Source organism: Mytilus edulis, chromosome 2 (genome assembly GCF_963676685.1).
Source record: "Mytilus edulis chromosome 2, xbMytEdul2.2, whole genome shotgun sequence".
Taxonomy (NCBI): Eukaryota; Metazoa; Mollusca; class Bivalvia; order Mytilida; family Mytilidae; genus Mytilus; species Mytilus edulis.
This window is the reverse complement of record NC_092345.1, coordinates 3,366,378-3,393,094: the sequence shown is the minus strand read 5'-3', so window position 1 is coordinate 3,393,094 and position 26,717 is coordinate 3,366,378. Positions and strand designations below refer to the sequence as shown.

Genomic DNA, 26,717 nt, shown 5'->3' with positions numbered 1-26,717 from the left:
GGCGATTGTTTATTATATAAATACTGTACCTGCTGAGGAAGACAAGTCCATGTCTTTAGGAGGGGGAGGTGGTGGTTTTTCATCTTCTTCCTCACCATCCTGGTTCATCCATTTCTTTTTGACAGGATCCCACACAATCTGTAATAAAATGAAACCTTTACAATTATGTTATCAATTGTGTGTTATTAATTTAAACTTTTAAAGACATAGAGACAATCTTGGCTTCATGACAATCCTTACATGAACCTTTGTAAGAAGTTAAGAGTTTTGCATCAGATAAAGTGTAAGCTCAATTTTTTTATCAATGTTGAATCAAATTTTACCAATAACTTTTAAATTATCTAATAATTACTTTGCTTCAATTATCTCCTCTTTAAAATACTGGTCTTTGCTTCAATTATCACCACTTCAAGATACTGGATCATAATAACTTTGCTTCAATTATCCCCCTTTAAGATACTGGATTATAATTACTTTGCTTCAATTATCTCCCCTTCAAGGTACTGGATCATAATTACTTTGCTTCAATTATCTCTGCTCCAAATACTGGATCATAATAACATTGCTTCATGAACAATTTCATATGGTCCAATATCTGAGTGTGTGTTGGTTGATTTAAAGTTGTGTTTACAATGTTCATGGACACACAGACAGAAATCTGGTTTGAAGGATAGGGTGTTTACAATGTCCATGGACACACAGACAGAAAGCTGGTTTGAAGGATAGGGTGTTTACAATGTTCATGGACACACAGACAGAAAGCTGGTTTGAATTATAGGGTGTTTACAATGTTCATGGACACACAGACAGAAAGCTGGTTTGAAGGATAGGGTGTTTACAATCTTCATGGACAGACAGACAGAAATCTGGTTTGAAGGATAGGGTGTTTACAATGTTCATGGACAGACAGACAGAAATCTGGTTTGAAGGATAGGGTGTTTACAATGTTCATGGACATACAGACAGAAATCTGGTTTGAAGGATTGGATGTTTACAATGTTCATGGACAGACAGACAGAAATCTGGTTTGAAGGATAGGGTGTTTACAATTTTCATGGACAGACAGACAGAAATCTGGTTTGAAGGATAGAGTGTTTACAATGTTCATGGAAAGACAGACAGAAAGCTGGTTTAAAGGATAGGGTGTTAACAATGTTCATGGACAGACAGACAGAAATCTGGTTTAAAGGATAGGGTGTTTACAATGTTCATGGAGAGACAGACAGAAATCTGGTTTGAAGGATAGGGTGTTTACAATGTTCATGGACAGACAGACAGAAATCTGGTTTGAAGGATTGGATGTTTACAATGTTCATGGACAGGCAGACAGAAATCTGGTTTGAAGGATAGGGTGTTTAGAATGTTCATGGACAGACAGACAGAAATCTGGTTTGAAGGATAGGGTGTTTACAATGTTCATGGAAAGACAGACAGAAAGCTGGTTTGAAGGATTGGATGTTTACAATGTTCATGGACACACAGACAGGAATCTGGTTTGAAGGATTGGATGTTTACAATGTTCATGGACAGACAGACAGAAATCTGGTTTGAAGGATAGGGTGTTTACAATGTTAATGGACAGACAGACAGAAATCTGGTTTGAAGGATAGGGTGTTTACAATGTTCATGGACAGACAGACAGAAATCTGGTTTGAAGGATTGGATGTTTACAATGTTCATGGACAGACAGACAGAAATCTGGTTTGAAGGATAGGGTGTTTACAATGTTCATGGACAGACAGACAGAAATCTGGTTTGAAGGATAGGATGTTTACAATGTTCATGGACAGACAGACAGAAATCTGGTTTGAAGGATAGAGTGTTTACAATGTTCATGGACAGACAGACAGAAATCTGGTTTGAAGGATAGGATGTTTACAATGTTCATGGACAGACAGACAGAAATCTGGGTTGAAGGATAGGATGTTTACAATGTTCATGGACAGACAGACAGAAATCTGGTTTGATGGATAGGATGTTTACAATGTTCATGGACAGACAGACAGAAATCTGGTTTGAAGGATAGGTTGTTTACAATGTTCATGGACAGACAGACAGAAATCTGGTTTGAAGGATAGGATGTTTACAATGTTCATGGACAGACAGACAGGAATCTGGTTTGAAGGATAGGATGTTTACAATGTTCATGAACAGACAGACAGAAATCTGGTTTGAAGGATAGGATGTTTACAATGTTCATGGACAGACAGACAGAAATCTGGTTTGAAGGATAGGATGTTTCCTATATAAAATCTTCTCTCAAACATTCTATTTTACTGATGTTTACAAATGTTACCAGAATTCCTTTAAATGATAGAGATAAAAAGTTAACTTACTGACGGTTTACTGTCATCAGGTAATTTCATTTCATTTTTAGATTTTGGCAACAGTTTACTGAAGACTCCACCAAACCAACCTTTACTCTGTAAGAAAACAAACATGAATAATAACAATAGTAAAAGAAAACAAGAGTGCACACCCTGAAATGTCTTGACTTCTTTACAAACCATTGATTTTATGTTGATAGTCCTAAATATAAAGCTTCATTACAAGTATCACATTAACTTAACATGATCCAAGAAAATGAGGTTAAGCTATTACGAATATGAATACTTTATTTCTTATAAAACTACAATAACTTAGTTACAGAGAACATACATAAATATAACTATAAGGTACAATTATTACAAGCATGTGTGAACAATACAATGAAATTAACTGACTTTCATATTTATAACTTTGATAAATTTACAAAGTGTAAGAAGTTATCTAAAGCTGCGGCTGCCGGATCACTATTCCTATGTCGAGCCTACTGCAACTAATGTTGCAGGCTTGACAAAAATGTCCATACAAATCAGTGTTCTAGTCAACTTTAGTTTATCTATTTATTCAATAGTTTCTAGAATTTGATGCAAACTTATTCTTTGGTTCACATTTCTTCTTTTAAAATCATGGTTTCTAGTCATAGCTTTGTCCTTGTAATTTTTGTTGTTGTGTATATTAGTTTATGTTTTACACCTGTATACAAAATTCTTTTTATGGATTAGAAACCATCTATGGACGCTGGACGTGCAGAAGTTGCTGAAGGAGACTAAAGGCCTATTATTTACCTGTCCTTGATTTTTCTTTCCAGAAAGATCTGATTTGGTTTCTGTCTTAGTACTAGGTTCTGATGAAGACTTTGATGTACTGTTATTAACTTGACTACTTTCTGATTCAGTTCTCTTCCTTAATCTTGGAGGTACTATTTTCTACAAAATATAAAACAATATTAGTTAAGGGTACACATCATGCTGTGCTTAGAATACCCAACTCATAATTCAGAGCATTAAAAAAACCCAGTAAGCAGGTGACTGACAGATCTGAAAAGAGATAGACCTTTACAAATAATCACTACTGTGCTGCTTAACAGATATGAGGTCATTTAGGTCAATAATATTTGATAAATGTGTGACGAATGATGTTAAGTTCTGCATATTAAAAAAATGTAAGTATCAGCAGACAGGAAGAAAGTATTCAAACTGGCAGATCCAAAATGAAAAGTATGAACACATTACAAATCATCACTGCCAAACTGCAAGCCATTATCTTTCATAGATACAGAGAGAAGTTGGATGATGTTAGAGAAACGGACAGCTGGACAAAGTGATTGCAGTAAAGTCATCACCTCTAAAGTAAGGGTTAATATATTTCCAATTCAAACATCTTTTTTTTGCATCAGAGTGAAATTTTAGAATATTTGTCGACTTGTTTAGTAATTGAGTAAAATGAAGCAAAATTTTAGTTGTTACCGACTACCAGCTGCTGAAATATCTATTAAAAAATCTGTTTTTTGTATTCTTATAAAACCATTATCTTATATATTATTTTGAACAAGAGCGCACACACTGAAATGTCTCTCCTTCTATACTAATCATTGATATTATGTTGATAGTCCTAAGTATAAAGCTAAGCTTTAATACAACTGTCACATAACTTAACATTAACCAAGATAACTAAACAAAGACCAATGAACCTTGAAAATGAGGTCAAGGTCAGATGAACCATGCCAGGCAGACATGTACAGCTAACAATGCTTCTATACAACATATATAGTTGACCTATTACTTATAGTTTAAGAAAAATAGACCAAAACACAAAAACTTAACACTGTGCAATGAACCGTGAAAATGAGGTCACGGTCAAATAAAACCTGCGCGACTAACATAAAGATCATAAAATATTTCCATACACCAAATATAGATGACCTATGGCATATAGTATTAGATAAAAAGACCAAAACTCAAAAACTTAACTTTGACCACTGAACCATGAAAATGAGGTCAATGTCACATGACATCTGCCCGCTAGATAGGTACACCTTACAATCATTCCATACAACAAATATAGTAGACCTATTGCATATACTATGAGAAAAACAGACCAAAACACAAAAAATTAACTATAACCACTGAACCATGAAAATGAGGTCAAGGTCAGATGACACCTGCCAGTTGGACATGTACACCTTACAGTCCTTCCATACACCGAATATACTAGCCCTATTGCTTGTAGTATCTGAGATATGGACTTGACCACCAAAACTTAACCTTGTTCACTGATCCATGAAATGAGGTCGAGGTCAAGTGAAAACTGTCTGACAGACATGAGGACCTTTCAAGGTACGCACATATCAAATATAGTTATCCTATTACTTATAATAAGAGAGAATTCAACATTACAAAAAATCTGAACTTTTTTTTCAAGTGGTCACTGAACCATGAAAATGAGGTCAAGGACATTGGACATGTGAGTGACGGAAACTTCGTAACATGAGGCATCTATATACAAAGTATGAAGCATCCAGGTCTTCCACCTTCTAAAATATAAAGCTTTTAAGAAGTAAGCTAACACCGCCGCCGCCGCCGCCGCCGGATCACTATCCCTATGTCCAGCTTTCTGCAACAAAAGTTGCAGGCTCGACAAAAATTAATAAAGCAGTTCTCTATATCCTATGCTGCCATGTAAATAAATATTTATTTTTATGATAACAATAAGTTTAGTACATGATGTGTGCATCTACTCATTTACAGAGTCTTAAAAAAGAAAAAAACCCAACTAATTCTTTAAGTACCTGTGTATTAGTAGCTGCTCCAAAGTAATCAAAGTCATTTTTTTGTGAGTGACCGAGTCCTTCTTCATCATCAGTATCAGCGTGACTACTAACAGTACCGATAGACGACATACTGTTCCTGTGTCCTGCCTCGGACTGGAGACCTGCATTGTGGTACATACTGAAATCATTTGGCTGGGAGTAATGTTGCTGCTGCTGCTGCAGTGGTGGTGGTTGATATGTAGTTGTCTCCCCTATAAATAATTTTTATTTTCAATTAGTTATTGATTTCCATGTGAGAAAAATGGAACCCTAAATGGGCTTTTTCACTTATGACACATTGATAAAATGTATACTGTTGATTCATTGTCAAATGTGGGATATCAATTTTCATGGATCTATAGGTATAGGTAAACAATGAATTTAAATGTTCAACAAAGTACATATGTTTTATTCACAGGTACAACTTTTTTTCTAAATGTATTGGTGTGTAAATTGAAACTTGGTTGGTTGAAATATTTTCTGACCTGTCTGGTTTTCTGTGTTGTATTCTTGATTCTGATTGGTTGTCTCTGGAACTGATGCAAGGTCATGAGGTTGGTACTGATAACCTTCAAAGAAGATAAAACACTACTAAAGTTAAATTAAAAATAATACTGTATCAACAGAAAATATTTCATTGATACAATCTGCTACAAAAATAAATCAATCACTTAAAAAAGTTGGGTGAGGTTTTGAATGAGACATACCTGTTTGTCCTTCCTGGGCAGTGTATTGTTGATTCTGCTGATAATTCACCTGCTGATTCTGGTACACCTGTCCTTGATCTGTATAACCTTGACTTTGATAAGTTTGACCTTGATCAACTGTCTGCTGTTGTTGTCCAGTTTGGTAACCCTGTGACTGGTCTCCATTATAGCCCTGATTTTCTACATGCTCACCATGCTGACTTTGATTTTGCATGGGATCAGGTGTACCCTGATTCTGAACCTGATTAGTCACATTTCCTTGGTACTGAGTCTGCTCACTTGCATACATTTGATTTTGAGTCTGATCAACACTATATCCTTGGTTGTACATCTGCTGACCTTGACCTTGAGGGTAAGGACTACTTCCTGTATAATGCCCCGACTGCATCATATTCATTTCAGTCAGTCCTGCTACCTCTCCACTAGCACTACTTGATCTGGTACCAGTAAAACAATATGGTGTGACACTTCCAGATAATGGCTGTATGGAACCATCCTGTTAAAACAAAACTAGGTCTTTAAAGTCATAAGAAACCTCAAATCAAAAAAAAATAATGCATATGATTTTTATAACTCAATGGATAGTTTTCATTATAAAACTTATGTACATATACTTTTTTCTGAAGAAAATTCTTAAATTTATTCATATTAAGAAGAAGTTTACTTTATTTGAATAGCTTCCTTCCAGCAAGCAATTCCGCCGACATATTTTCCGTATGCAAGGTGACTTCAGTGTGACCCATCTCGTAAAAATCCGGTGACCACAATACGCATGGATGTCCTTAAAATAAACTATTATCTGAATTTACATGTTAAACACGTGCTCAATTTCCATGCTGTTTTGTTTATTTTTCGTCAATTGTTGACAAACAGGTGACAATCGTTAAACTTCGGCTTCAAAACACGAACTTTAATTACCTGCCATATTTTCACAACAACACTGACCGATTGAAAAAAAAATTGACAATTATACAAAATTTACACGAAAAAAATGATAAATTCGAGTACAGAAGACTAAGTTTATGATGTTTATATGCATTGGTTCAAGAATTGAAAGAATATTATTTTTCAACGGTCACTCGTTTCTTATGGCTTTAACAGTGTATCACTTTACTAACTACTATCAATTCAGAAATTAATGTGTGCATTTATTATTGTGATTTTTGAGAAGTTGACAAATAAGCCATACTAAATTATTACGATTTGAGGAAAATGTGCATACAGTAATTAGTATCAGTACCCAGAATACAAGGTCTAATAATTACAATACTTTACCATTCACATGTTTGCATTAATAATACCTTGCAATAATTTCGGAATTTACAGTTTATGGCAAGCAAACAGCTGTACAAATTTCTGATATGACTTTTACATCATTTACAGTTAACTTATAAATAATTCAATAAAAGCTTTATCAAAATCATCGTTTAGACCTTAACACGTTGATACACATTCACTGCATACAAATGATCACTTTCATGTCTATCAAGACCCCTATAGAAAAGGACAATAGAGGAAAAACTTGTGGAGAATATTTAATGTATAGAGTATATATGATGTATACCTCATATCCCTGATTAATTCTGTATAAATTCTGTAACCACATTGGATCCTCTGCATCCTCTCCAACTTGTTGCTGCTCCGGATCAAATTTCTTTAAACGACTGGCAAGCTAATAGAAAATGTAAATACACAAATGTTAATTCTTTGAAATTAAACCAGTTGATTCAAATTATTTTTTATCTAATCTATTCTACTTCTTAGTACTGACAAAACGGAATACATAATCCCCAAATTTCTCTTGGGAGCATAAAGTACTATACATATTTCAAAATAGCAGAAAGCCCTAAAGACTTACTGGGTATAATTTGCTAAAGATTCAGTTTCCCTCTTTGTTTGTCTATCTGTCAGTCTATTCATAAATAGTTGCATGTGTCCTTGTATGCATTTTATTTACCCCTGTCAAGGAAATTTTCAATTTAATTGATTTTTGGACACTATATTAATGTCAGATCAGAGAATTTTTGATTGGCGTCCTTTAAAGAAAAATACCATTTGGCAATAATGTAATCTACTTCTATTAAAGCTGACTTACCTCATAAACTAGCTTGACAAGTGTTGGTTGAAAGACTGTAGGTGAAATATTTATAAATTTGGCTATAACTTCACAATATTCCAATGCCTGCAAATGAAAGTACAGAATTTTTTAACAAAAATTCAAAGTTTAATACATGTATTTATAAATGCTAATAATATTTCAATAACTTACAATAAAGATGAGATAAATGAAGTTTATTTTTCGGAAATGTATTTAATTGATTATTACATGTATTACAAGCAATAATTGAATTTTGATTTTACATTAATGCAACATTTATTCTCTATCATTTTTTGCACCTTTCAAAAAACAAACAACTAAGACCATAAACAGAATTTTTTTTATGAAGTTTCTACAAACAAATCTAGAATTTATATTTAACAATCTTCATTTAAATTCCAACACCAAGTTAAAGTTTTCTCTCACACATTTGAAATATTTCTCACATAGACAAATTAGTAGAGGAATTTTTAAAAGCATTTGAAAAAGTCATACCTGCTGAGCAAATCCACTTTCTGCCATTCTGCATGCATATAGATATTTAAAGTACTGAAAAATATGAATATGATAATAATACCTTGATTTGTACTAACATGACAGATGTCACATATTGAGCAAAATCTGCTTACCCTTCCAGAGCACATGAGATCACCCATGGTTTTAAGTGGGGTTTGCATTGCTCAGTCTTTAATTTTCTATGAAGTGTTTTGTGTACTATTGTTTTTTGTCTATTTGTCTATTTGTCTTTTTTAGGTTTTTTTGGCCTTGGCCTGTTCAGTTTAATTTGACTTATGATTTTGAATGTCCCTTTGGTATCTTTTGGCCTTGGCCTGTTCAGTTTAATTTGACTTATGATTTTGAATGTCCCTTTGGTATCTTTTGGCCTTGGCCTGGTCAGTTTAATTTGACTTATGATTTTGAATGTCCCTTTGGTATCTTTTTGCCTTGGCCTGTTCAGTTTAATTTGACTTATGATTTTGAATGACCTTTTGGTATCTGCTGGCTCTCTCTTTTTTATCATACTTTATCTATGCAAGATACAAATAATATTATTTTGAAAACTTTAAATATATTTTAAGTAAAATCTGAATATATTGGGAAAAAACAAAAATTCATTTTCATGAATCTTAAATGAAAGTTACAAACATCAAACCTGTATTTTCTTTAGTTAATAAATGATTGATAGACTCTCAAACATAATATAAACTATTAATATGTTATTTAATTCTTCATTTAAAGAATCCTGCAAATAGAGACATTTTTACTATTAAAAACTTCTTATATCCCTAATTTCATGTTTTCAATCGATTGTTGACAATAAGAAGTTACACGGAAACTTACATCCTAATTATTTGATTTAATTTTTATTTTTGGTGTTTTAAAACTATTTTTAAGCACCACTTTTGGGCTATTTCTTGGCAGCCAGTTTTTAATGGTGGAAGAAGCTGGAGTGCCCCAAGAAAACCACAACCTTCCATAGGAAAACTGACAATTCTAGTCAATTAAGATTGGAGTCGAGTGCACCCACATGAGTGGAGTTTGACCTCATGACCTCTGTGTTAACTGGCTAGTGATTACAGAAGTTACTACTAAGACCACTCGGCTGCCAAGGTCCCTCTTAATTATTTGATGATGTTCATAGAATATAATACTTATACATACCTGTAAATTAGGTGAGAAGAATGAACTATTACCAAGAGACATGGCATATTCATACACTTCTGAACACTGTATAGCTTCACTAGTAGCAAACTCTGAGAGCGACAAGCTATGGTTAGATCCTATCAGCACCATTTTAGAAGTCTTTTTATGATAGGAACCAAACCCTGCTTGTGCCATCAAGTAACAAAAGTGACTAGCATGTAAAAATCCTCTGGAGGCTGAAATAAATATCCATAACAATTTAAAAACCAAAGTACATTTCACTTTTATCTTAATAATAAGCATACAAACATAGATGATTGACTGATGGTTGGTTATGCATATGTAAACCAGATGCTCCGCAGGGCATAGCTTTATACGACCGCAGAGGTTGAACCCTGAACGGTTGGGGCAAGTATGGACACAACATTCAAGCTGGATTCAGCTCTAAATTTGGATTGTGATTAAATAGTTGACACAGCATAGGTTTCTGACACAGAATGAATGTGTTCTAATGAACTTAAAATTTTTGTTTTCTCTTAGAGCAATTCACTATGCTGTTGAATATTAATCCTCTCAAAAAAATGTTTGAAGAAATTTTCTTTTTTATTTATGAAATTTCAAATGAGAAAAATTGAACCCAATTTTTTTAATCACATCCCCCTTTCCCTTATTCCAAAACTAATCTCAATTAAAATTTCTAATGGAGTTTGCAACAATAACTACTCATTTAAATACATCATAAAATATTAAGATGTAAAAAAACTGCTTGTTATCACTGAATGGTAAAGATTATTTTAATTTATCAGTTGGTAGTAAAAAGTGAATATACATTGTATATTGTATATAACAAAGATTTAAGTTGATTCTGGACAAAGAAAGATAACTCCAATTAACAAAAAATCTTGCTATTGCACAATATTTTGCAATTAGATATTTCTTGCTTACTATTCTGGACAAAGAAAGATAACTCTAATTAAAAAAAAATTTGCTATTTCACAATATTGTGCAATTAGATATTTCTTGCCATTGCGCAATACTGTGCAATTGAAAAGACTTGCTATTGCACAATACTTAATATAATAATTTTAGATCCTGATTTGGACCAACTTGAAAACTGGGCCCATAATAAAAAATCTTAAGTACATTTTTGGATTCAGCATATCAAAGAACCCCAAGATTTCAATTTTTGTTAAAATCAGACTAAGTTTAATTTTGGACCCTTTGGACTTTAGTGTAGACCAATTTGAAAACAGGACCAAAAATGAAGAATCTACATACACAGTTAGATTTGGTATATCAAAGAACCCCATTTATTCAATTTTTGATGAAATCAAACAAAGTTTAATTTTGGACCCCGATTTGGACCAACTTGAAAACTGGGCCAATAATCAAGAATCTAAGTACATTTTTAGATTCAGCATATCAAAGAACCTAACTGATTCATTTTTTGTCAAAATCAAACTAAGTTTAATTTTGGACCCTTTGGACCTTAATGTAGACCAATTTGAAAACGGGACCAAAAGTTAAGAATCTACATACACAGTCATGACAGTTAGATTCGGCATATCAAAGAACCCCAATTATTCAATTTTGATGAAATCAAACAAAGTTTAATTTTGGACCCTTTGGGCCCCTTATTCTGTTGGGACCAAAACTCCCAAAATCAATACCGACCTTCCTTTTATGGTCATAAACCTTGTGTTTAAATTTCATAGATTTCTATTTACTTATACTAACGTTATGGTGCGAAAACCAAGAAAAATGCTTATTTGGGTCCCTTTTTGGCCCCTAATTCCGAAACTGTTGGGACCTAAACTCCCAAAATCAATACCAACCTTCCTTTTGTAGTCATTAACATTGTGTTTTAATTTCATTGATTTTTATTTACTTAAACTAAAGTTATTGTGCGAAAACCAAGAATAATGCTTATTTGGGCCCTTTTTTGGCCCCTAATTCCTAAACTGTTGAAACCAAAACTCCCAAAATCAATCCCAACCGTTCTTTTGTGATCATAAACCTTGTGTAAAAATTTCATAGATTTCTATTAACTTAAACTAAAGTTATAGTGCGAAAACCAAGAAAATGCTTATTTGGGCCCTTTTTGGCCCCTAATTCCTAAAATGTTGGGACCAAAACTCCCAAAATCAATACCAACCTTCCTTTTGTGGTCATAAACCTTGTGTTAAAATTTCATAGATTTCCATTCACTTTTACTAAAGTTAGAGTGCGAAAACTAAAAGTATTCGGACGACGACGACGACGACGCCAACGTGATAGCAATATACAACGAAAATGTTTTCAAATTTTGCGGTCGTATAAAAACTGGCATATACCTGGAAAAAATGGTGACCTCTAGCCATCAATTCCAGTTTTTACACTCAACTCTTAAATATTTTCTGCTTTCAATTTATATATTAAAATCTTTATAAAGTAATTATTTAAAATCAAGTTGAATTTAGATTAATTAAAGTTATGATAAGTTTTATTTCTTAAAATTCATTTGATCCTAAAATAAACAATGTATGTAGTCAGACGATCAATGAGCTAATTAACATACCTAATGTATCCCCCATTGTCATTATACATTTTCTGTCTAAGTCTGCTTTGTGTGTCTGGTTAGATAACATCATAGCTAAATGTGGTCTCCAATCTCCCCATTTCTCATCTGTTATACACTGTAATACAAATATGATATAAAACTTATGATAAAAACTGTAAGTCAATAAATAATTTACACTTTAAAACCAAATGATTTCATGTTTTCCTTGTAAAGGAGTCATTTGAAAATTAACAGGGAAACTATTTGATTGTGTATTTAAAGAGTACATATAGTTTGTTAAGTGAACCCTGGTTAATTTTTTGGGGGTTGTACATGAAATAAAGTGTTTAAACAGGTTCTATATTTTAATGATGGATTGCTTTTAATATCCAGTGGAAAGTTCTGGATGAGAAAATTATAATGGGAAATTAATTTTATTTCCTGCATTGTTTTAGATTGGCACACTGATTTTTAAAAAGCTATATGTTAAGGTAACAGTCTGCAGAAAGATATGTCACCCTACCAGGTCACTTAAATCTGACTCTAGATCGATCAGTCTATGTTCTAAATCATGAATTTTAGATGGGAATTCACTTATGAGACAAATTTGCACAATTTTTGACTGCATTTTGTATAGGCAACTTATACAACAATGAAAATACGAGGGCTTTATAGCTAGTCAAGGTCGTTAAAAAAACCCCATATAAAGTAAGTAAAGAAAACTTACAGAGACTGCAGCTGGTTGTCTTCCTGACATGAGTTGAAACAAAGTCTGTAAGGGGTCATTCATCTTCATAGCACTATTGGCAAACCTGAAATATAACAATACATCAAAATATATGTACAAAAATAAATCATTTAGCAGAAACAAATTCAATTGGAACATATGTTTGTCAAATACACATTAACAAAGTAAGTAATTTCATCATTCTAGTTTGATTATTGTTACTTGAAGGTGGCAAATGCTAAATATACAGTTTGTCTCTATCATCAAACAAGATAAGTAGGTAATGTCTATCATCAAACAAGATAAGTAGGTAATGTTCTTGATGTTTACAGTAAGTGTCTCATCTTCCTAATATACATATTACAACATAGCATCTACTTGGCATGTAGAATTTAATATAATTTCCTTGTGTACAAAAAATAAAAGCAATTTTGCCCTCATGAATTATATCCCTAACTGATCCTTCTCCATTCTAAGCTTACCTTGTCATCACATTAGCATGTGCTTTAGTGTCCATTTTACTAGCTAAGAATAAGGCATGGCCCCAGAGGTTGTTCTTCATAGCCCACTCTAATGCATCCTGTAATATACAAATATACCAGTGAACATTAGGGCTAATTCTAGTGGTCCACAAAGGATGAAAGAGACTCATTCCTGTATTTCACTTATCTTTGCCCACTCCCAGGGTCCATATCCAGTCACCCTGCGGTTCTAACAGGTGCTCTTGTCATTGGTAAATTTCAATTCTGATGCAACAACAACTTTTCATTTATCAGTAAAAAAAACCAAAAAACCTAGGCAATCTATTTATAAGGAAACAAAGTAAAATGTTGACTGATTATGTAATCTTAGGATAACAAGGTTTTATGTAAACCTATCATGATCTTTTTTTTCACTTTAAGCAACTGTATAATAAGCTGTCTTTAAGGTGGTACCTAACACTACAGGGAGATAACTCTGTAAAATCAGCTAAATGTTTTAATAACGTTGCATTGTGAATGCAATATTAAGCTTCTCATTGATCAGAATTAGTGTTTCTCAAACTGCTATATAACCAGTGTAATTTTTCTGATAAATTGGTTGGTTCAAATTTTTTGAAATCTTTATATTTTTGTCAAAGGGTCAAAGTAAATACTTTGTCAAAATTTTATCAAAATTAAACGAGCCAAATTAATTTTAGCGAAGGTGTTGGGTACCACCTTAAACGATTTTAATTCAGAAAATTTAATTTGTAACTTCACCAAACTATGATTGAAATTACATTTAAATAGTGTTAACATTTGACACGTAAGTTTCTGCTATAGTATAATATTATAGATTGTAGTCCAGTCACCTTTAATATGTTTATATAAATATTCAAAATATCAATGACCTCTTTACATATCTACATTACCTTTTTCCTTCCATACAATAATAAATGTCTAAATCTATCCGTAACCTCTTCTCTTGACCTTTGTTTGTTGACAACAGATCTGTCCATGGTTACCGTTGATATATCATTCGTCTCATCTAAATCATCTAAATTGTCCATACTGCTAGATATCTTCATTCCCATTATACTATATTCTACAGTGGTGGGTTCATGACCTGCTAACAACAAATCTGCTATATCTGTTCCTATTATCATCTGAAAATGAATCAAATTAATTATTAAGCTGTAATTTCAAAGAAAAAAAACAGAACCAGTTGGTCCTACTGTGGATTCATTTATTTTCGTGGGTACCAATTTTCGTGGTTTCAGGAAAACTTGCATTTTCGCGGATATTTAATTTTGTGTTTTTGGCAAAGACTACACATGCTACACTCATTCCTTTAAAAAATATGTAATTTGTTGAACATTTGAATTTGTGGTTCTCCTGTACCCACGAAATCCACGAAAATTGGTGTCCAACGAATATTAATGAATCCACAGTATTTAAACATGAAGACTTATATATCAACAACAGGAGTTGAACAGAATCGATCCTGAAGTATCATGCAAAAAACTTCACAGAAGACTGAACTAATGTAATGTGAGAAAATTGGTATAATCCTATAAATAGTTTCTCAATTGAGTTTGGTCAGTGCTTAAGTACTGTTTGTTATTTATTCTCATTGCAATTACTGTGATCTTTGTTGAGAAACAGAAAATAAAGATTATTTGGTGTTTAACGCCACTTTTAACACTATTGTGCTATTTTGTGGCGGTCAGTTTTTTTGTTTAGGACATTGAAGTGCCCAGAGAGAACCACTGACCTTGGTAGAAAAATTGACATGTGTACAAAGTTTGGGCTAATTTTTTTGCACTTAAAGGGGCACTAGCTAGGAGATATATGAAAAACCTAATATATTAATTTTTTTTGGCTCAATCAGTAATGAAATACAAAAAGTGAAATAATAATTCCTTTTTAGTAGCCAATAAGGTTCAATTTTGTCAAAATAAGCAAAAATACATTGATTGTGAATTATTCACTTGCAAGTGAAAAATTCAACCTCACTGAATCCCTATTCATGGGAACTTTAATTTAACCCCTTAGCTTGAGATGGATAACACGTGAATTGTATATGTAAAGTTATTTAAAGGAAGAGAATGTGAAACAAAGGTAAATCATTTGATTGACTGATTTGATCCACAAATAAACATTCTAATACAGGTAAAAACGATGATAAACATTTATTTTTTATCTGTTATATGAAATTAAATAGACATAGAATAATTCAACAGCACATGTTTGCTTAATCTATTTATATCTATATTTATGTTTACATAGCTTATATGGTCATCGGATGACTATAGAGGTCAACTCGATAATTAATTAGATGGCGTCTAGACTCAAATACACACGAAACGAAGCTAAGTGTTTTCATGCCTATGCCTTGTTTATTGTTTTATTTATACTTTTAATAGTTTGGATAAATGTTTTACATTGTTATAAATAAATTTGGTGTTTTTACTGTCTTCTGATTAGTTAAAATTATTAGTTTTATTTTCAATGTTGTCAATTTTTATGGCGACATGCCCACTCTGACGTTGTGTATTCATACGCCAACATGTGTGTACGTTGTTATTGTTAATATAAATAATATAAAAAGTTCTTTGAGCCTTATTTTTGATAGAAATTTATTTAGATTTTATTGAACCATAAAACTAATTTTTGACTCTTCACATTTAACATAATCCGCTTCGCGGATTATTCAATGTGAAGAGTCAAAAATAAGTTTTATGGTTCAATAAAATCAAAATAGATAATAGCCATTCATTAAATAAATCAAATATGAGAATTTGATTAGAATCGGTGAACATGAATTTGACAGATAGTGCCCCTTTATTACTGAACTCACTCCATTTTGTTTAATTAATACTTCTAACAGCTTCCATATAAGTTCTGCAGAATCTCGGTCTGTCATGTTAATATTTTCTGAGCAAGCTTTAGCTTTCTGTTGACAGAACGACAACACATCATTTTTATGGGTGTCACCTCTGTAAGAAAAAGAGTAGAATTAACATCATTATAAATCATTTACTTATATCTTATCATTCTCAAACTAATACCATTAGGGAGACATTTGAAAATCTATGAGATATGTGTAGTAAGCAGTAAGGCTTTTTTGAAATCTTGAGTCATTATTATTATTATTTGTGAGATAGCTCTTTTTTTTATTCTGTGGGTATAGGTGAACCACAAGTTTCAATATTTGGCACTGTACAAATTTTTCCAATGGCTTTTGTTCAGACTTTGGCAAAACTATAAAATCAAATATCAATGAAAATAAAACTTTTCTTTAATCCACAAAAACGGTACACACGACAATAAATAAATCTACAATATGAAAACTATAAAATAATAGCTTAGCTGCGTTACTAAGCTTATATAAATGTTTATATGTAAAACAGGTGTTAATGGGAATCTTTATACATTTGTTTATCAACATGGCAGTCAATTTTATGCACACTTAGCAAGGGTTATATGTCTTCCTCGATTTAATCTAACTCTCAAACTTGATGACTGAAGAATGTATAAGGTTCTAAAACTCATATTAATGTATTGATGTGTACTGGCAGATGTGATTCAAAAACAATAAAATGACTGCATTAATAAACACATGTAGAGAGAATTTTGTACAAATACCAACCTAACAAGAGGCCCTGGGAAACATTTAAGTTCTTCAACTTCTGGTCTATCCTCTAACATCATACTAATGTCATGTATTTCTACTGTAGCTGTCTGTCCTTCCTTTGGTCTGTTCGGCATCACTTTAATCAGGTGTCCACCAGGACCAAACCTGGCACACATGTGGGGGAGGGTGTATTTCTCTGGTGTCATCCTACCTGGGGGTTCAGCTGTTAAATGCAATATATGGCGTATTACTTGTCATGTTACACAAAAATAAAAGAAGATCTCAAAATTTTGAACTATTTTAAATTCAATTAATCTGTAATTTTCTACATCTAACCAAAAGCAAGTGTATCTGATTCAGATAATATCAACATTAATAGACTACTAGATTTGTACTATTCAGGGATCATCATGACCTACTTTATGATGGTGGCCCGACATTGTTAGAATTTCGTCTGCCATCGTCAAAAGATCCCTGCCATCGTTAAATTATTTTCTTATAAGTACCTAGAATAAGCCTGTCTAATAAGAAATTTACCAATACCCTTTCTACTACCTTTTGTTAAACCGCATACTATATGTAGCCATATCAAATATGAATTTTAGTGAACCATGGTGACTTTTCTCAACACAGCAAGTCAGAATGATCATAGATGAGAAAATGGTTCCTCCAAGTGGCAATATCTAAATCAATTAACTTTACCATAGTTACAGACTTACGTTCAGCATAACTGTTGTTATAGTAATCTTGGTAACCATAGTAATATGGATCATATTGTCTATTATGATAATCCTCATAGCCTTGTCTACTCGATGATCTAGAAGCAGGATACCCAGCCCTAAAAAAAATTCTCTCATTTGTATTTTTCTAAAATTTTTATAGCCAATATTTCTATTATGACCTAAATATATCTTTTTTCCAGTTATTTTGAACTCAATAATTTACCTTTTTTTAATACCTAAATTTACCCAATCACTGTAGTTATTTTATCATGTTTATGTAATATCCCTTTAGTTCTTTAGATTGATTATCTCAATGCCCATGTGATTTTTTTTTTTTGCAAATGAAATACATATTTGAAGCAAACAATTAACATTGTTTCTCAAATCCTTTTAAAGTTTAAATTTGACATATTCGTTAGTCCATGTAAATAGAAAATCAAACAATCTATTCACAGATTTGATGCGTATGCTGCTGTATTGCCAAGCTTTTGCAAACAAATAATGGATGCCCCTTCACTATGGTGGTCATGCCTTGGAATCTTTCTTCCAGAGCTACCAGAGCCAGCACACTACTTTCAATAATGTAAAAGCATATGTTTCTATATAATAAGGAATCTTATAAACTATAGACTATTAGTTAGTTTTAGTAAAATGAATAATCTGGAGTATACTTTGTTTGTTACTTCTTTAATCACCATACATTATTATCATGTGACATAGCAAGCATATAAATCGTATCTTGTACTCTGAATAGATGCTAACATTAGACTTGATTCAACATTTTCTGGTCATTGAAAGATTGTTTTTCACTGACATACAATAATGTTAGCAAGTATTCAGACTAATTAAGCTGGCACTGGCTTTTTATTTAAAAAGCTATCTATTGCCTTAAATGACTGTATGTGCTGCTGCAGCTAGCTTTATGCCTTTAAAACTTCCATTTAAATGGGTTTAATACTTGGTTATATGAGATAATGATAAATGACTATTTATATAATGTACGTTGTGCAAGGCAAAACATTAAATCATTTCAAATTCAATTTTTAACATGTGACTTTTTACACATACATGTAAATTAATGTATACACAAAATCTCATCACCACAACCACATTCAATTATTGATATATATATATGTATAACTTGAAAAATCAATCATAACTGCATACAAATAACCCATATACACCACAAACCAACACTTGTATCTAAAGTAATAAATTTTTCAGTTCTTTCAATTTGTTTCTTCTTAGAATGGAGACAGAAGGCAGATAACTATTTGTGTCGTCCTATTGTCTCCCCTATATATTTGTTTTTTCTCACAAAAGGAGACAGAAGGGAGAAGACTATCTGTGTCATCTGATTATCTCCCCTTCCATATGTTTATTTAACACTTACGGTTGCTCGCCTGAATCTGATAATGGCGTATGAACCCGACTGCCACTTCTCTGACTGTATGTATCATCATGTCGACCATATTGGTCATAATACCTGGAAAAACATGCACATTGCACACATGCAATTGTTAATCAATTACCATTATGCCATAATGATTGTCAGTGGATTTAAAATGTATATATGTATGATGATGGTTCAAAACCAAATAATGGTGGTACGATTCTCAGTAGCAGGTATCATTATAAAACATGCAATATAATGATATTTATTGGTGATGAAAATTAACCTGCTGTAAATAACCAATACTGTTGACTTTTGATTAATACGCTGTCCTGGCTTAACTTGTATATTATAAAAAATAAGAAGATATGGTATGATTGCCAATAAGACAACTATTCATTATTTCACTAAAATTTAAATCACAAATATCAGATATATTAATTTTGAGTCAAAGAAGGATGTGTCCATGGAAACGGCTGCCTGTGCATGTCAATATGCAAAAATCAATGTACTAATTTAAACCTATTTTAGTTTAATTCAGTAATTATTCCGTTTATATATAACTAGAAAACTGTGAAAGTGATGCATTCCAAAAATAAAACTTTATCTGTGCTTGGTCATAATAAGCAGTGTGTACAAGTTTCTTAACATTTGGTTGAGGCAAACTAAAATTAGAGTGAGTAAAAGACAAACTCAGATTTTTTCACAATTATTTAAGGAGTTTACTGATATTTTTTTAGTGAAACAAACAATATCTAGAACCTAATCAGTAGCAAAGCTGACATGATGAATGCATTAAATGAAATTATTATTTTTTCACATGACACATTTTAAGACTAAGATTATACAGCAGAATGAAACCGAATGTATAAATACAAAACAGGAAGGGGAATTATAAACAACCATGCTCTGACATCAGAAAAGGCTTCTGATCTTTAAAATACTACAAACAAACAGATGTGTATTCTCAACTTTCCAATATTAGTTGCATTACAAAGATTTACCGCAAGTATCCATTCATTCTAAATATACAAAACTGAAAAGTATTTTGGAAAATAATCACAAAAACATGCAAAAGGGAAAATCAAAACTAAAAAGCAATGATATTAAAAAGCAAATGCAAGTGTAAAATCTATAATATTGAGATAAAATAAGTGAACTGCAACAACAGAATAAAACATTAAAACAAAGGAGAAGCAATGAGACGTTCTTACCCAGCTTGTTGCCATGTGTAATCGTAACGTGACATTCTGTCGTAACTGAAATTACGCCATTTAAAATATATTTTTGAAACTTTATTGTTGGGGGCATGTAGGTTAACCTATATATGTGACTAAGTTAGGACTTTGTTTAAGACTTCTTCAGTAAACTTATAGAAAATTTTTTACACATTCTAACCAAAAAAAACCATACAAAAATAAGAAATAGAAAAAAAAAAGTTTAATAAAATGTATCTTGCTCATAAGTTTATAAAAAAGATTTGCACAAAAGGGCTTGTGTGTAACCTAAATATTGTAAAAAATCTGTAAAAATGTTATTTGTGCTTTCTGTATACAAAAAATATCTAAATATATATATATCCATACAAAGATATAGAATAGATATAGTGTATGAATTTAGATTTATAGAAGTGTACAATCATTATAACTTGAGCTGTGTCAGATATAAATCTACCTTATGCAAAGTCTGTAAATGTTTGCAAAATTGATTAAATATAAGGACCCTACAAAACAGGCCTTAATTCATCTTATATTCATATTTCATATTTGATTGTTCCGAAATTGAAGTCTAATACATGTACATGTAAACTAGCAAATGCATAAGGTCAATTTCTATCTAACACATCTCACATACTGGATTGGATTATTTTACAATGTACATATTTATATACTGTATGAGAATGCTATACATATGTTTACTGTATGAGTACTATGTACACATGTGTTTATTGTATGAATAAAACATATATATGTGTTCTTGTTAATCAACTGTTAATCTATTGTCAGTGAATTAGTTAAAATGTTTTAATATGTACAAAATATCTAGGTTTTAACAGCATTTTCAAAACTGACTGTTATGTACTGTATCTCTCCCCTAAATTTATATAATTTGTGATAATTTCTGTTAAAACCCCAATGACATCCAATCATTAAAACATACCGTAACTTTCATGTTATTGGCAAACAATTATTTAAAGTAAAATGACAATTATATCTCTGAATGACATGAAAAATTTAAGTATAAAGTTAATCGCTGTGATATAGCCTTTTTGCACTGATGCGGTGTAAAGCAAACATCACCCATTCGAAGAATAAACTGTTTGTGACTTACTTTTCAGGATACTGTCCGTTATAATACTCGTCATAGTAAGCTTTGCTATAGCGAGCATCTCCATAGTAATCAGCATATCTTTGATCATAGTAACCATACTGTTTGTTGGTACCATAGTAATCATAGTAACCTTCAAAATAGTAAACATTGTACTTTTTAAACTTCAGGAAATTAATTTATATGTGTAAAACATATGGCCTTAAACCATGGAGATGCATAAATTAAGTAAACCATGGAGATGCATAAATTAAGTAAACCATGGAGATGCATAAATTAAGTAAACCATGGAGATGCATAAATTAAGTTATATATTCAATCATGAGAAATGGTAAATTTGATTTAACCAAAAACATGACAGATGCCACATGATTTGCTCACCTTTCCAGAGCACATGAGATCACCTCTTTTTTTCATAGGTTGGTGTTGATCAGTCTTAATTTTAATTTATTTTTTTGTTTTGTTTTCTGTTGTGTTTTATTTTTTTATTTGTTTTTGCCATGGTGTCGTCAGTTTATTTAGACTTATGAGTTAGATTAGCCCTTTGATATGTTTCGCCTTTCTTTTGAAATGTCCTTACAACCTCATACTTGTAAATAATTACCTCGACCATATTTGTCCCGAGAGTAAGCATCCCTATCATATCTAGATTTGTCAAAACTCTGATCCTGTGGTCTGTCATCAACTGAAATAAACAAATGTATTTATATATACATCATAATAATACATGTAAATGGGGTAAGGTTATGCTAAAACACATAATCAATAGTGGGTGATAATGTCCTTCATAACCTTCTTCAGACGCAGAATGAAATATTAATATATGGTAATGTAAGAGTTTTTTTGTCTCATGTCATGTTACTATTTTTTTCCAGATATAACAGCAATCCATTTGTAACGTTTTGTCTCATTAATTATCCAGATTAGTATGCATATGATTCTTTTTAAAAGAAAGTGGTACATGTAAATGTTATCTTTTTTCTTTTTTTCTTATTTGCTGTTTAGTTATCTCATTTGATTTGTTTTACATGTATATTTGTCATTTTGGGGTCTTTTATAGCTGACTATGTGGCATAGGATTTGCTCATTTTTGAAGGCTGTACAATGACCCATAGATATGAACTTATATGTCAATTGATCTCTAGTGGAGAGTTGTCTCATTGGAAATTATACCACATCTTCAATATCACAAGGTGACACCTTACTTTACTGAAAACTCTTAAGTGACAAAAAATTGAGTGGTCAGTGTTGGTGAGCCCTGCCTACAATGTTCATCACCTTTATACATGTTATAAGCAGAGTAAAATTTTAAAGAATATTTTAATACTATAATTCTTATGTGGAATACTTACTGGTTGACTGCCTTGATCTTGATCTCTCATATCTATCATCACTGTAGTAAGAATCCCTTGCCTTGTTATTCCGTTGATAATGAGCTTCAATTTGTCTTTCTCGTTCATACTCTCTTTCCCTGTCTCGGTCACGATAATCTCGGGTTTCACGATAACGTTCGTCCTTGTATCGGTCATCTTGACCTGTGCCCCTGTAATTTCTATCATCTTTATAAGATCTTTCTCGACTGTTTTCCAGTACCCTTTCCCTATCTTCCATTCTTTTTGTCATTTCGATTTCTCTGTCAATGGAGGAATTCCTTTCATGTCTGTCCCTCTGTGTACTCTCTCGTCTGTCCCTTTCATTTGTTTTCAACTTACTTGTATCTTTTTCAGGTGAGTTCTCTCTAGACAGGTGATCACTCATACTTGTGATAAGATTTTGAACAGGGGACAAGACCTCTCTTGTTCCACCACTACCTTTTGGAGCCACAATACCAAACACTGGAGTAGTACTTGTAGCCTGCATTGGAGCAGCAGGGGCAAGTAATATGTTACTCTTAGGAACAATATCATTATTAGCCCACAGTGAGGTTGCAGGTGAAATATTTTCCTTCTTTCGACGCTCAATTGCTCTTTGATATGCTGCATGTTCCATTCTTCGACTTGGTGTATTACGACCAGGTGTGGTCCTACCATTTGACGATTTTGTAGGTGTTGTTCGTCCTGTGGGTGGTTTGGTAGGAGTCAACCTATCACTTATACTTCTACTCGAACTCAATGGTGAACGAGGTCTTTTTTCATCAATCCCACGATTTGAAAATCTACTATAATCAATGGAAGAATCCTTTTGTCGACCTGCTGATTGAGGAGGTAAAATAGATCCTATAGTTCTATCTGCTTTCATTGGTCCAGTTTTTCTATCGTGTCTATCCCCTGATTTTCTATCTATGTTGCTCTGATGGTGATCTGATGCACTGCCACCAACATGTCGAGGATCAGATATATTCTCGTCATCAAATGAATTACTGGACTGTGACAGATTTCTACGTCTAGGTGGTTGGAATGGGCTCTCCTTCCTTGGCATGATAGGACTTTGAGTAGGAGGATCCTGGGAATCCTCTGTCACAGGTTGTATAGGACTAGGAAATCCTGAATCCGCAGCTTTTATATCTAACTTTAGTCCCTCATTTTGAGAAATAGTCACAGGTTGACTTACATGTTCATTGTTCTTCAATATATTAGGACTACGGCTAGTCCTGTTATCAGAACCCTTTCCCTTTCTAAAGGGGTTCCCACCAGATGGCCCTAGTCCTGTTGGAGGTGGCTGGTTTATTGAGACTGATGGGGGACCAGTACTTTCAGCAATGTTATTTCTTGGAGGCATGGGAGATGAGGAATGTTTTGGTATTAGGTTATGTGGAGGTGAACCCTCTGCTGGTTTTTTCTCAGTATGACCTGTTTCTGCAGTATTTGGTGTCTCTGATGGTGATATATTAGTGGAGCCTATAAAAAATTGTACATTTGCACTACTATCTGTAGAACCCTGACGGCTGTGATTACTAGGTGCTAGTAAATTGTGATCGGAAGGCACCAATTCCCAATCATCAGAAGTCTGTGAATTAACAGGAGAATCTTTTGACTCTGTTGACACCTTAGGATTACCATCAACAGAGGAGCCTTGACCCTCTATTGCGGAATGATTTATGTCCTCCACCTTTCTATCACTTTCATTTGATTTTTCCTCAACATACATATTTCCCATTTGATTTTCAATTGATTGAACATTATCTTCGACAAGTTGTGTGCTAGAACTATTTAAAGTTACTAAACTTTCACTACTAATATCAGGCTGAGGTACATGTGAATTTGGGTCCAATTCTTTAGACAATCTAGCATCACTACTAGCTATATGTTGGTTATCTCCCCCTGATGTACCCAACTCATTATTTACTTTTCCTGCATTAGATGCATTTGTATTGTACAACTCTGTTGAGTCAGTGTTTGTATAATTTTCATTATTAACATTTTGAGACTGGCTATCACTTTGAACATTTAAGTCAGGATTTTGGCCTGATTCTACAATATCTGTCCCAGGAGGCTGCTGGTCAGCTTCAGTATTATTCCAACCTTGTTGATACCCATAGTTATACTGATTCCATTCATAGTTCTGGTTATTATATTGACCCTGATCATCATAATTTTGATATGCCTGAGATCCATATGGTTGAAATGCCTGAGCTTCAGCATTCAACTGCTGAATGGGCTGTCCTTGCTGGTCAAATTGTTGAACAGCTGGTGCTTGATTTGGGTCATACTGTTGTGCTTGATTTGGGTCATATGGTTGGAAAGACTGTGCTTGACCTGGGTCGTATGATTGAAAAGGTTGTCCTTGGTGGTCATTTGACAAATCTTGATTATAAGACTGTTGCTGTGGTATACCTGGATTTAAATTATAAAATTGTTGAGAATTCTGATCTGGACCTTGATAGTGTACTTGACCTTGTTGACCGAGGCCTTGATCTGACTGCTGACCATTATATTGTCCATAATGATTGTCATTTCCCCATCCCTGGCTCCAACTGGATTGGTTTTTATGGTCTGTCACAGTTCCATCAGTCTGTGGTGATGGTCCATTTTGATGAAATTCTGCTGGATTAAAAAGTTTGACATTTCCTTTTGCCCCTTCTGCACCACTGTTCCAGGGGTTAGTTATGCTCATACTGAAAATACAATAATGATAAGTATACATGAACCTTTTTTTTGAAAAGAAAGTTAAATTCAAGTAGTCATGGTAGTCATGATAGTTATGAATAAAAGCTAGAAACAGAAATATAATATTGTTTCTTTGAAAATACTTAAAAAGACATTCAATAATCTATGTAGTTTATCTATTTACTTATTTTCTGTTTATTTTTATTTAAGTAAGGGGTCCTATATATTCTTTTAACAAAGATATAAAATAAAACTTAAAAGTGAACATTTCCATGCTCAAATTTTATTACATTTTTTTACTTTTGAAAAACATGTTTATTTCTGAGAGAAAAAAAAAAAAACCAAATAAAAGTGAAAGTGACATCTAAAGATTTCAAAACATATTACTCTCACCATAGATAGCCTTCTGCATATCTTACATTGTATGATCATATAAAACTTCAGAATTAAAAAAATAAGTTAATCATGCTTTGTATACATGAGAATAGCTAAGTTTTACCATTACTCGGTAAACAAGTGTATGTGAACTTTCAAGTATAAGAACTGAACATCCTTCAGATATGTAACATGTTAATGAATTATTGTCTTCCCATACATTTATTTGCTGATATTTTCCCCTATGCAATGACCTTACATGTAACTATGATACCTCTCGTTACAACTTTGGCCGAACTGCAAGCGTGAAGGGAAAAATTTGATGAAAGAATATAAACAAACGTGCATTGGAAGATAACACCTGTTAAGAAAAAGTCTATTTAACAAATGGGAATGCATAGAAAATTAAAATAAAAACAAAACAATCACAGATATCATCGCACTATTAAAATTCACTTATTTTCCATCTGCTCCATAGTCCTGTAAACTTTGGCTACAAACTCGAAAGTTAATTAGCTTGTGTTGAACAAACACTCAATAAAATTTTATTTGTCCTTAACATGTTAAAGGGGTATTAGCTATAAAATCCATGTCCACCAATTTGACTCTAATTCTCACAATTGATTTTATAACATAATGAAGCGTATATTAAACTTACAAATGGTCTAAAATGAACAATTGACAATGCATGGACTAAATAATATGTAACAACATTTCGTGTGTATTGATCTACTTCATGTAATTAATACAATAATCGAAACAACTACACACTACGGATTATCTTCGAAAACAGTGGGTCAATGTAAGTGTTGCAGCTAAGAAAGTATTTATACATATCTGCCTGGGGAGAACACAGTATATATCCACTTTTATCAAATTATTCTCGATAGTTGAACATGGCTGTAA

At 32.6% G+C, this 26,717-nt stretch overlaps 1 protein-coding gene across 7 annotated transcripts in view; it reads right to left on the bottom strand.

The window, feature by feature from the left end:
* Window positions 1-26,717, bottom strand: part of LOC139510075 (protein transport protein Sec16A-like) — a 32,053-nt gene that overhangs the window by 4,677 nt on the left and 659 nt on the right. For 2 of the 7 annotated variants that reach the window (XM_071296307.1, XM_071296308.1), the window contains exons 2-23: window positions 22,743-25,444; window positions 21,995-22,075; window positions 21,394-21,523; window positions 20,277-20,321; window positions 19,063-19,155; window positions 17,667-17,785; window positions 16,963-17,170; window positions 16,171-16,309; window positions 14,243-14,476; window positions 13,332-13,429; window positions 12,850-12,934; window positions 12,141-12,258; window positions 9,602-9,819; window positions 8,435-8,488; window positions 7,937-8,023; window positions 7,406-7,513; window positions 5,842-6,337; window positions 5,620-5,703; window positions 5,114-5,346; window positions 3,111-3,251; window positions 2,337-2,423; window positions 30-138 (exon numbers count right to left, since the gene is read on the bottom strand). In XM_071296307.1, the coding sequence (XP_071152408.1) occupies window positions 30-138; window positions 2,337-2,423; window positions 3,111-3,251; window positions 5,114-5,346; window positions 5,620-5,703; window positions 5,842-6,337; window positions 7,406-7,513; window positions 7,937-8,023; window positions 8,435-8,488; window positions 9,602-9,819; window positions 12,141-12,258; window positions 12,850-12,934; window positions 13,332-13,429; window positions 14,243-14,476; window positions 16,171-16,309; window positions 16,963-17,170; window positions 17,667-17,785; window positions 19,063-19,155; window positions 20,277-20,321; window positions 21,394-21,523; window positions 21,995-22,075; window positions 22,743-25,443 (5,668 nt within the window). In that variant the 5' untranslated portion in view covers window position 25,444. The remainder of the gene's footprint in view (window positions 1-29; window positions 139-2,336; window positions 2,424-3,110; window positions 3,252-5,113; window positions 5,347-5,619; window positions 5,704-5,841; window positions 6,338-7,405; window positions 7,514-7,936; window positions 8,024-8,434; window positions 8,489-9,601; window positions 9,820-12,140; window positions 12,259-12,849; window positions 12,935-13,331; window positions 13,430-14,242; window positions 14,477-16,170; window positions 16,310-16,962; window positions 17,171-17,666; window positions 17,786-19,062; window positions 19,156-20,276; window positions 20,322-21,393; window positions 21,524-21,994; window positions 22,076-22,742; window positions 25,445-26,717) is intronic. The other 5 variants (XM_071296311.1, XM_071296312.1, XM_071296309.1 and 2 more) reach the window with 3 other exon arrangements.